General features: G+C 36.5%; 1 protein-coding gene across 2 annotated transcripts in view; it reads left to right on the forward strand.

Moving 5' to 3' along the window:
- Positions 1 to 12,205, forward strand: part of sh3pxd2b (SH3 and PX domains 2B) — a 293,056-nt gene that overhangs the window by 208,400 nt on the left and 72,451 nt on the right. Inside the window, exons 6-7 of one of the 2 annotated variants that reach the window (XM_048603706.1) lie at positions 2,568 to 2,593; positions 5,114 to 5,155. In XM_048603706.1, the coding sequence (XP_048459663.1) occupies positions 2,568 to 2,593; positions 5,114 to 5,155 (68 nt within the window). The remainder of the gene's footprint in view (positions 1 to 2,567; positions 2,594 to 5,113; positions 5,156 to 12,205) is intronic. The other variant, XM_048603707.1, reaches the window with a different exon arrangement.

A 12,205-nucleotide genomic window follows, 5' to 3' on the forward strand; every position in this document is an offset into this window, starting at 1 on the left:
TGTGTGTGTCTGTGTGTGTGCAAGAATATGTGTGAGAGAATATGTGTTTGTGTGTGTGTGTGGGAGAATGTGTTTGTGTGTGTGTGTGGGAGAATATCTGTATGTGTGTGTGCACGTGTGTGTTTGTTGGAGAGTGTTTATGTGTGTTGGAGAGTGTGTGTGTGGGAGTGTCTGTGTGTGTGTCTCGTCTGTTGGGGTCACCTGTAGTGCAGCATGAACCCACAATCCCAGTTGAGGCTGTCCTCATGGGTACCGAACTTGGATATTGGTCTCTGATTGGTGACTCTGTGTTGTTGTGTATCCTGAAGTCTGTCTTGGAAGGCATTTATCCGAAGATCCGAGGCCAAATGCCCTCGACAGCGGAAGTGCTTCCCCACTGGGAGGGTACATCCCTGTTTGGTGATTGTTGCGCAGTGTCCTTTTGTTTGTTGTCGTAGTGTCTACATGGTTTTGCCAATACACCGTGCCTCGGGATATCCTTGCCTCCAGCATGTGTGAGAGACAGCATTGGCCGAGTCACATGAGTATCTGCCGTGCACGTGGTGGGTGGTATTCCCACGTGTGATGGTCTTGTCCATGTTGAAGATCTGACATGTCTTGCAGAGATTGCCAAACAGGGTTGTATAATGTTTTAGTCAATGTTGTCCTGAAGGCTGGGTAGTTTGCTGCGAACAATGGTCTGTTTAAGGTTTGGTGGTTGTTTTGAAGGCGAGAAGTGGAGGTGTGGGGAGGATCTTGGTGCCGATGCTCATCGTCATTGATAATGTGTTGAAAGCTGCGAAGAATGTCGCGTAGTTTGTCCCGCTCCCAGGAAGTACTAGATGATGAAAGGCACCCTATCAGTCGTATCCCGTGTCTGTCTTCTGAGGAGATCATTACGTTTTTTAGCTGTGGCATGTCACAGCAACACAGTCACCAAGCAGAGGCTAAGAACCAAGTTCAGTACCCATGAAGACAAACTCAACTGGGATTTTGGGTTCATGTCGCAATACATGTTACCAGACCGCACTATACTCTCTCTCTCTCTCACTCTCTCTCTCACACACACACACACACACACACGCACACACACACACACGTAAATCTGTGGGGTAAGTTTGTATTTGCAGATATGTTCTATTTTGTTCACAAAGCATACAATTTATGGACAGTCTGTCAATGTAGCATTTTATAAATTCCTACTTTAGAAGTAAAACCAGTCTGACTCCAAACTACAACACAAACAGATTCTAAACAAGGCCTCACGCCTAACATGCATTGTCTGACCTAAAATATCATCTCTTCTTTACACTGATAAAAACTTTTGTTCCCTCATGGCAGTGACTTGTAAAAAATTCGGGGATTTACATATTCATATTAATCAATTAAAACCTTCTAACTGATTAAAGATTTAACAGCATCTTAGGTTTGTTTAGTACATCCTCATCAGTTGTGTGACCCTTTGATCTATTACTTATAAATTCTGTGTCTGATGCTACCTCTCTCACTAACACCTGACAAGGAGCAAGGCTTCAAAAGTGTGTGTTTTAAAACAAACCTGTTGAATTATAATCTAGCGTTGTGTGATTTCTGACAAAGTTAGAATGAGCAAATTGAATTTCTCCACATAAGACATGCCTGAGCTTACTAAAACTTCTTTGAATTTACCTCGTTTCCTGTCTGGCTCAGTCAGATTACAAAGTATCTTCCCTGCCTCGGACAGATTGTAGTGTATTTTGATATGTACCATGGGGCTTGTTTTGGACAGACTGAGCTTAACTTTGGACAGAACTTTGGCAATTGTCTTTTATTGTATATAAGCCATGCCTTTGAAAATGAGAAAGGTAAAGAATGAATGCTGGCTAATGTTCCGTTTAAAAGAAGAGAAGATATATTGTAGTGCATTTATAGAGAGATAGCAGTATTTTTAATCCATTTTTCCCCTTTCCTAACACTGGTAATGTTTGTAGAGTCAGGCATCACTAGATTATCATGGTTTAGGTTGGGGTGAGGATTGAGTCTGAATTTTTTTTTTAATGTGTGTTTCATCCAAGGTATGTATACTTTTTAACAAATAAAACTTAGACAATTCACTTTGCAAGAAGTGTCTCTTCACCTCTTCTCTTCCAGTATTTTTCAACCTATTTTGAGTAATGTTATTATTGCTCTTCCAGCTTAACCTTTTGTTTGAGATACGTTCAGATCAATACTTGTTGGAATATCAAATGTATCTACATGTCACTTCTGACTATTAAAGAGAACTTGATTGGCAGAATCACAGTTCCTTCAGTCTGCCCATTTGGCAGCCCTGGCAAAGCAACAGAAATTCTTTCAACTACACTTTTTTATGAAAATTAGACCATGATTAATTTTAAAAGATTGAACATCGGTACATGTAGAAAATACTATTAATATTTGTACTCCCCCCCCATTAGAAAACAAAACATGAAGTGTATTGCACTTTTAACTTTCCCAATGTCCTTTTTGTAAAATAACTAAAAATGTAAGTATATCTGTTAAACAAGTAACTCTGCTGCAAGAATAAACTCATCAATCATTCATTAATAAATTCATTTTTCTTATTATAGGGAACCAATTGGAAAGAAGAAATCTGGTAAGGAGCATTGAATTGTCTGTACTAGTTGTCTAGTGCTAAAGGTATTTTAAATTATTGTAGCCAGAAAGGATCTTAGAACACTTCAGAGATTAAGTATATTTCATTAAATGAAATTTGCCGTAAGATTTTTGAATTGGAAAAGTATTTTTCTTACTAACTTGGCAACAAATGATGCTGATACAAAGTGCATTTTTTTATTCTAAACATACACAGACAATATCTTCTAAGAGGTATCAATGTGACAGGATGGTGAGAAATTCTAAAGACCAGTCCAAAGAACTGCTTATGGGATAATTTACATGGTAAAATGGTAACGGCATCAGTAATAACTTGCCACCGTCAAAAAAAACTCAATAGAAACTATACGTAGGCATGGGTAGGTGGAGAGTTAGACGAAATCCTATGTTTGGAATTCATCAATTCAAATTAGGAATGTTATAAAGCAATTAACTACAGGCTAAAATGAGGCAAAATTATGGATCACTATTAATAATGGCTTGAATCGTGGAAGAGTTAATGATGGCTTGTAAAATTAAAGGGACCTTCCTTATCTAAACAGACAGCACTGTCCCAACTGTTGTGTGATTATGTTACAGACAGTCTGTCAAGACTGCACTTGGACCTTTCAGGAAAAAGGAAAGGCCCAATAGCAAAAGGTTTCACAATTTTGGAACAGATTTTGGGAAGAGATTGGTAATGGTGATTTGTCATAGAATACATGTGGAAATACACTGTAGATTGCGCTTTTTCAAAATATGCAAAAAGTAATTGTTTTAATAAGAGTTTTGAAATATGCCATAATTCTGTTACTGAAATGGCAGCTTTTCCTGCAAGTTGATGGCAAATTGTGATAAAGCGTAATTAAATTTCAGGAAGGAATAGATTACACATCACCAGTACATCCAGATCCAGGATCCCTTATCCATCCCTAGCAACATAAATAAAACTGATCTGAAAAGTCATATGTGTACAATTAAAAGCTACAGTAGAGGGTGGGTATTAAAGATATACTTTGTGTTCCATAATGCAGCTGCTGGGTTTCAAATGATTCATTTGTACTCTTGAGGTTGGCTGTCTGTGCATTTATTTAACAACTATAGTCTCACTGCCAATCAATGTTGTAGTTTCCTAATGAAAATTTGGATTAAGTACATGACCAGACAGGAGTGAAGCAGATTAATGCTTCCTCCTGGTCAGTTCTGTCCTCTGAATTACAATTAAAGCTAAGCACCAGGTTAATACAAACCTGTTCAAAACAATGTTACCATTGCAATGTAAATGTCCGACTGAATCGTCTTTTGGACTAAGCCTAAGTACCGACTCAGCTGTCTATTTTTATAAGACAATATAATAACAATGTTTTGGCAAGAATTTCTGCAAAAGTTCCAAAGATACCATCTAGCAAACATTTGAAATGATATAAGCCACTAAAGAGAAGGGTTGGGTAGCTGCCCAAATAGGAACAAATGTTATAACATCTGATCTGAAAGTTGTTAACAGCCTTCCATGTGTGTTTAATACTGAATGACAAAATATTATGGTTGGATATGAGAAATTGAAGTGGGCAAAGAACTCAACCATGTGGAAGCCTCAGAAAGGACCAATCAAATCTGAAGGGTCAGACTGGATACTATCCAATGAGGAAATATGTTTATTTTCTTTGGGTGTATTCTAGAGGAGCAAATTAACCTCCCATTCTAGCGCCTTCCTGAGTCTCATCCTATTGAAATCAATAGGATGGAAATCAATTTGACTGTAGCTGACTGATTAATCTAGTTTCTCTGGAGGTTGGAGTTGAATTGATGACTTCATAGGAATGAAATCTATCTGCAGCATTTAAAAGATAGGAATATAACGGTTCGTTATCTTAGACATTGTGATGTAGTTTGGAAAACAAAGGTCATTTTCTCATGCTTTAGAAATGAGGTGACCAACCATGTAATTTATGCCAATGAAAGCGATAAGCCATAGAAAAGCACTAAAACTTTAAAGCAGAAGAACAGAAAGCCTTAAATGGAGCAACATTTGCACTGCCAGAAATTGTTCAAACATAGCTAAAAATGGATCTGATAGCAAAAGAAAACAGTACTGATACTTTGTAAGTGATAGTATAAGTATACGATATACTAGATGCATGCAAACATGTTCCCATGCTTGGTTCTTCTGACTGGTCCTTTGAAATTCAACCTTGATGTGTTTAGAGCTCACATAGATCATTGACATAAATGAAAATGCCTATTCCTTTAAGAACAGTGTTTCACCATAACATTGTCAAAGAAAAAGTTATCACGATTTCTGCGTATCTGATCAATATATAATAACATAAACATTTTATGTATCATTTGTGTAGTTCAACAAAACAGACTATGGCTTTTGCATTCCCATAATCAGTAAATAATACACAGGGTGAATTCTCCTACATTTGTACAGTTCACTTTCTCAACATCTCAGTTCAAAACCTTTGTAAAAATGAATTCATTTCTCCTCATGTGTACTTTCATTCATTTTCCTCATTAGGGCTTGCAATAATCCAGAGAACGGCTTCGTTTCTAAAGAGAGGTATTAGAGATACTTGCTTGGCCATAATTTAAATGATCCTTAACATTGCTGGATGGTCTTTAAACTGTAATGATTTGGGACCATGCAGCCAGCTGATTGGCAGTGGATGGGGCCAGCTTAATGCTAAATATGGTGTGGTTCATGCATGCTCAATAACTTTGCATTGTTGATTACAAATGGATTAATTTGGGACGGAATATGTTCTCTCACTGCATTCAACTTTCTTTTTGGTAGGGTTCACTCAAGCTGCTGCATACAAAAGAAGGATTTTATTTACAAACTTTATATAGGTGCACTATTTTTCAAGTAATTATTTACTAACCCTTTCACAGGCACAAAACAACTTGGATGGTAAATTTCAGCGTTCAGAATAATTATTTTTTTGAATGTAACATAAGTCCAATTTTAAATATTTGCCAGTTTCATCTTTAATTTGCCTTTTTAAAATTTAAATAGCAAATAAAAAGAAATCTGGTACATAATTTCGAGGTACCTCATTCTGATGAGAGAAAACAAGTGGCCTGTAAGAGGGTTATTTAGCAATGATGGATTTAAAACTACACTTAATCCAAGAAGTTACTTGGAGCTTTCTGTCTCACTTGTTATCACCGAGTCCACAATTTTCTTTTCACACCACTTTTCACAGAATTGTTTTGAATGTGAGCCACTGAATTATGTTTTGAAACTATACTTCAAACTGGATTGGAAACACGGAATAATAACAGAATACGTTCATGCCAAAATTTTATACAAATGGTGTATGATGTAAGACCAAGGAAATGGGCAGAAACAGGAAGTTGTTGTAGAGCAGGGATGCAATTGCTTTTACTGTTTGATTGTTCATGGGTTTTAATTACCAAATTTTGCTTGGACACTGCCTACTTTATTAAAGTTTCATTTATATCTTGTATTAAAGTGATTTTACAAAAAAAAAGGCACACACCAATTTAAGCAACTGGGTCATTTCTTAATTCATTCTTGATTGTTATTTTAGAAGTTTTAAATGGAAATGATAACTTCTGGAAAAATGTCTCTACTTGCATCAATGCGTATTGTTTAAAATCCTGATTAAAATCAGAGGTCCGTCACCAGAACACGAGGTGTCACGTTCACTTACACATTGCGGTCAGTGTTACTTCAGAATTGTGATATATCTCTTTGTCGTCTCATTCTTCTTCTGAATGTAAAATTGTAACTGTTATACAGAACTTATAAAAAGTTTTATGATATTCAGTTATAAATAATAACTTCCATTATTTCATCATATAAATGGATTGATGTATTTTTCCATGTTTTTCCATCATTCTTGTCTGTAGGAGTATAGTTACATAGATGTCACATGTCTACGGCATCTCACAAAAATAACTTCCCTTTGAGTGAAGTTAGATGTGTGAATATTGGCTGATGCACCCCTACTTGGGTTCACTTTTACATCACTCCTGCAGGTCCAAAGGCAACTCATCTATATCAGCACAATTCAAATCAGGAACTGTCCTAATATCTGTGGCTTAGCATCACAGTACCAGAAAAGGAATTTCCCTTTGAATTGTTGGAGAGTGGATTCCTTGGTTTGATAGAGATTTACAGCTGCAGTTTAAAATTTTCCACAAACCTTCAAATCAATCAAAGATGTTTTAAGGTAACTGATGCATGAAATGAGAAAAAAATGCTCTGAATAAGTAGGGAATGCTTTTCTGAAGCTAGTATTGAGATTTAATATTATTTTTAGGCCGGTCCATGCTACACCCAACCTGGGAGTAGTTAAATGATACCAACCTTTTGGTGACCTCTCCTACCATCCCCTTTGGCTCATTATCCATTTTTAAATTAAACCTCTATGAAGATTTATTGTGTTGGAGGCCCAATACAAATACACGTTGTTGATATTGGGTGCACGAAGTGTTAAATTGGCCAGGTGTCACACTTTTGATTTGATGAAAATGTAAACAGTTAAGGATCAAAAGCTGTAGATGTGTTTCTCACAAAATACAAAACAAGGTCAAAATGACAGAACCATAATTCTAAAAGCATCTCAAGGCTAGATGAGTACCCAGCAATTGGGATATTGCCTCTTTCAAGTTGAGTAATTAGGAATTAAATTCAGTTATTAAAATGCTTTTGGGTTTTTTTTGAAAACATCTTGAAATTTAAAAGACAGAGACAAATGATCTGTAGTATGTATTTTGCAATACCTCCTTTTGACTGTGATATGTATATTAGCATTACAAGACAGAACATTATACTTGGTGTACTGCCCTTTTCCCTTGAGTTTTCAAATTTGATTTTACATAAGCAATTGAGATTTCACAGTGTGTGAGAATACTTGCATATGAACAATGCTTTCAAAGAGCTAATGCAGGTATAATGGAGACATGGCTTCCACCTGTATCCTTTGAGTAGTGAGAGTTGTTTTAATCTGACTGTCATTTAACCCAGGCACCTCTAGATATAAATCCAGTGGGCAAAATCAAGAGCCTAATAGGATCTCAGTATTGGCCACAAACTTTGCAGGATGTCGTTTGGTGAAATGAGATGTGTAGAAACATGACAAGCTAATCATTTTCTGCCCAATATTGCTTCAGAGAAGGGTAAAATCTGAATTGTACATTGGTTATGATACATTTAGTGTTGCTTGAATTTGGTTTCTTTGGTATTTGGTATCACGTTTCCTTCTTGAATGAATTGCCTTTTGTCAAAATGCAGTTCCAAATATAGTGGCACCCTCGCAACTCATTGTCATTCTTTTATTTTCATGTGGACAAGGAGCTTTAACAGAATATTTATCATTCAGTATGTCTTAACTGAGCACAAATTCATTCTCACTCAGTTCATTTTCTTAACTGGTTCACAGAAAGTCCAGCAATTATTGTTCATTCCTAATTGACGTTGAGAAGATGGTGGTAAACTATAGTCCATGTTGTATAGGAGCATCCACAGTACTTTTAGATGGTATTGGACTTGGAGGGGTGCCTGCAAGCCATAGTGTCCCTTGTGCCTGCTGCCTTTAGCTTACTAGGTTATAGTTGGGTTTTTAAGATGTTATTGAAGGATCCTCTGCAAGCTGCTGCAGTGCTTCTTATATTTGGTGCACACTTCTGCCAATCTAAATGGTGGTGCAGGGAGTGAGTATTTAAGGGGATGGAGAGCCATCAATCGGATAGCTTTGTCCTGGAGGATACCTAACTTCTTGAATGTTATTGGAGATGAATCCATCCATACAAGTAGAGAGATTTTGATTAAACTCCTGACTTGTCTGTTCTCATGATGGACAGACTCTGCAAACACAGAAGTTGAGTTACTTTCAGCAGAATTCCTAACTTTTGACCTAATTTTCAAGTATGTTTGGTGCTGCTCTTGGCATTGAAAGATAGTTACACTACCAAAGAAAGCCATGTGCCCCGCATGCCCTTTGTGACTCTCTGTAACAGCGACAGTTTGTCACTTTCCTTATAAAACTAATATCATTTTTTTTCTTTCAGATTGTCTTCCAGTTCCTTTTTGAGAACATCTGCCTTCAGTACACACTTAGGCGCCTTCCAGATCCAAACTGCTTACTGTGCAAAGAAAAACAAAAGTTTTTCTCATCCAAAAAGCAGAAATTTCTGGAGAAACTCAACAGGTCTGGAAACATCTTTGGGCAGAAAAGAGTTAATATTTTGAGTCCATTAGCATCATTGGACTCAAAATGTTGACGCTGCTTTCTGTTTTTGTTTCAGATCTTCAGAATCCACAGTTCTTTATTTTAAAGTTTTTCCTCACATTGCTGTTGGCTCTATTGTCTTTATTTGTTTTAAACTGGTATTCATCTGGTTCCCAATGTTACTGCAAATAGGAAGGGTTTGTTTCAATGTACTCTGTCCAAGCCCCTGATGATTTCAAACATCTTTATCAATTGTCTTCACTATCATCTTCCTGACAAGGAAAGCCCCATTTTCTTCAGACTATCCAAGTAACTGAAGTCTTTCTTCCTTTGGACCATTTTCTGCACCTTCTGTAAAGTGATCACATCTCTGCCTAAATTATGGGGCCCAGATTTAGACAAAATGTTCCAGTTGAGGACCAAAGAGTGTTTTAAAAATATTTACCATAACTTCCTTGCTTTTATTCTTTTGTACTCTATGCCTCTCTTTGTAAAGCCTAGAATACCGTTGTCTTATTAACCACTTTCTTAAGCTCATTCATATCATTTGGGATTGAAAAACCTGGCTGACACCAATTCCCCCAGTCTATCTATTCTACTGTTTATAGCCCAAGGAATGAGGTAATTTTAGTCTCCCTTAAGTGAAATAAATTAGCTCAGAGTAATTACAGTATACCATAGAACAAGTCCTATGGAAGCAAGATATTATGGTTATTTACAGCACATATCAGCCTCATGTTTTTAACTCAGAATCCATGCCCAACAATGTATATTTATACAGCTCAGATCTGCTTGTAAAAAGCATGTGTGTCAGTTGATCTGTATCTACAGTACAAATACGCTAGCAGAGATAAGCTGAGAGGATTAAACTTCCCGTGTATTGCCGTTGGATATTGTCACACATGTTTTCATTTAAAATTTAATGCAGGCATTGAACATTTGGTTCTGAGTCAGATTCTTGATTGAGAGCAGACATACATTTTTTCACAGAAACTATGGTGTCTGCCTCGTGACATGTCCTGGTAACTGCCGGATAGCAATTTCTTTTTTTATTAGTTGCATCTGAGCTTTCCTTTTCCATAGTCCTTGGTATATACTCATCTGTACATCTTTTTTCCAAACAATGTCTAACATTTGTCAAACATGGAATTAAGATGTTTTAATTATGTGCTAAATGTACACATAGATTCATTGGTGTCTATTTTTCCTTCAGGCTAATATGAAGGATTGCCCATTTCCATATAATGCAAACTAGATACAAAAACCATTAGAAATATGCACATTTTTCTTCAATTTCTACAAGATGGTGACTCTTTACATGTGCCAGCACCCATGATACGTGATCAGTAATGCATGGTCATATCATGTGTGTGATGAGTTAGGTTTTTGAAGCCAAAATACACCAAAACTGCAAAGTGTATACTTGTGATTCACAGAGATGGGTGGTTCCTGAACAAATGAAAGATTATTTGTAGTTTGTCCTGATTGCAATTTAATTGGGGAAATTTATGTGAGAGATGGAAAATCTCAGTTTGTTTCCTTTTGATGTGTTTTTCTTCACTCATGGGACATGGACATTGCTGGTTGGCCTGTCCCTAGTTGCCCTTGAGAAGGTGGTAGTGAGCTGCCGCCTTGAACTACTGTAATCCATGCGCTGTAACTACATCTTTTTAAAGTTTTGATCTTTCAATTTCCACTGGCTTTCTTGGCTGTCAGCTACAGATGATACTGCAGCAACCTCAGCTGACCTGATTTTGGTTTTATTTGGTATGTTATGATAATAAAGTGATATTTTCACATGTGATAGTAGCCGGCATTACAAAATGCATGTAGAATAGGAAATGCCTATTTGCAATTTGTCAACCTTTGTTCCATAATTGTTTTTACATGTATCCCATAGTTTGTGAATGATGTCCTTGTTTGATTTAAATGCACTTTTGCTTTAAAACCCGTGGTACTCCATTTAAAGGGTAATACATTATTCGTGATGGTTCTGCTTACTTTCTGATGCCATTCTTGCAATTGTCAGTGAGTTCTTTGGATGAAGATATAATGCCCTAGATAAAACAGAAAAGTGAGGAATTTTGTTATTTGAAAAACAGATAACCCAAAAAGCTTAGTTAAAAAACACTTACTTTATTAAAAAGTCCCTTGCCTGATGATTTGCAACCACTGCAAATATAGCGTTGTATAAGGAACAGTAGGTTAACTGAAATTTGCATTGAATGATGTATTTTAAAGATCTATCATTAGAATTGAGTCTAAACATTTATATTTAATAATTAGTATTTCATATTCAAGCTTATTCTTTTGACACATTTTGAGGATCCATTTAATCATCAACGCATTTAACATTTGTTACTTCAAATTATTTATTACTTGTTCATGTCCTATTTCCACACGTGTTTTATTGCTCTTTTTAGCATAATGGTTTTTCCAGTAATACCACTGTTAATCTAGAGTTTCCTTGAGCAATATACAGTTATTTTCATGAAATCTAATGTTTACGATTGTCTAATTTACACTTTTGTATTCTTAGATTTGAGTCCTTCATGACAGAGCAAAACAAGCTTTGCAGGAGAGCTAGCTGAGATATTGTTCTTACCTATTGTACTTTGTTTTAGATAATAAATTGAATCTGTCTTTGGAGATATTTTTCTACTGTTCTTTGTGGTTAGGAATTAATCATGTGATTTGCATCCTGTGCATATTGCATGGACTCCACTTGTGCTCAGATTTGGGTTTGAGCAATTGAAACCACTGTTGTTCACTATATTAGGGGAGGATACAATTTTGGCAACAAAGACATGACTCCCGGCTGCAGTTCAGATCTTCCAGCAGTTCGGTGAGTGGGTCATAGGAGAATTCCTGGCAGCCTAACTGAGTGCCAGGAAATGGCACAAGTTCCACACTGAAACTCCTATTGCTTTCCAACTGTGTTTTATAGTGATTTTTACAGTTTAATGATGTGGAGGTGCCGGTGTTGGACTAGGTTGGACAAGGTCAGAAATCACACGATGCCAGGTTGTGGTCCAACTAGTTTATTTGAAAACACAAGCTTTCTGAGCCTCAGTCCTTTTTCAGGACTATTGGACTATAACCTAGTGTTGTGTGATTTCTGACTTTTTTCACAGTTTAATGGTAATGAGTTCCTATTTAATTCTACCTGTTTTGTGCATGGATGGTTTCCCTTCATTAAGCACATGCCCATAGAACATGCATGTTCTTGCATTTATGGGAGTAGTTTCTAAAACTTTAACTACTTCAATTTGTTGTTAAAGCACTTGTGTACAGCAGTCAATATTGCTGGGTTTTTTTGGAAGCGTAAGAATGATTAATGAAATGCTGAAGAGTTACCATTCCATCTAATGGTAGTATTGGATAAGTTAGCTTCCAGAATGAAGCTTCAC

This window comes from Rhincodon typus, chromosome 12 (genome assembly GCF_021869965.1).
Source record: "Rhincodon typus isolate 14 chromosome 12, sRhiTyp1.1, whole genome shotgun sequence".
In the NCBI taxonomy this organism is placed as follows: domain Eukaryota; kingdom Metazoa; phylum Chordata; class Chondrichthyes; order Orectolobiformes; family Rhincodontidae; genus Rhincodon; species Rhincodon typus.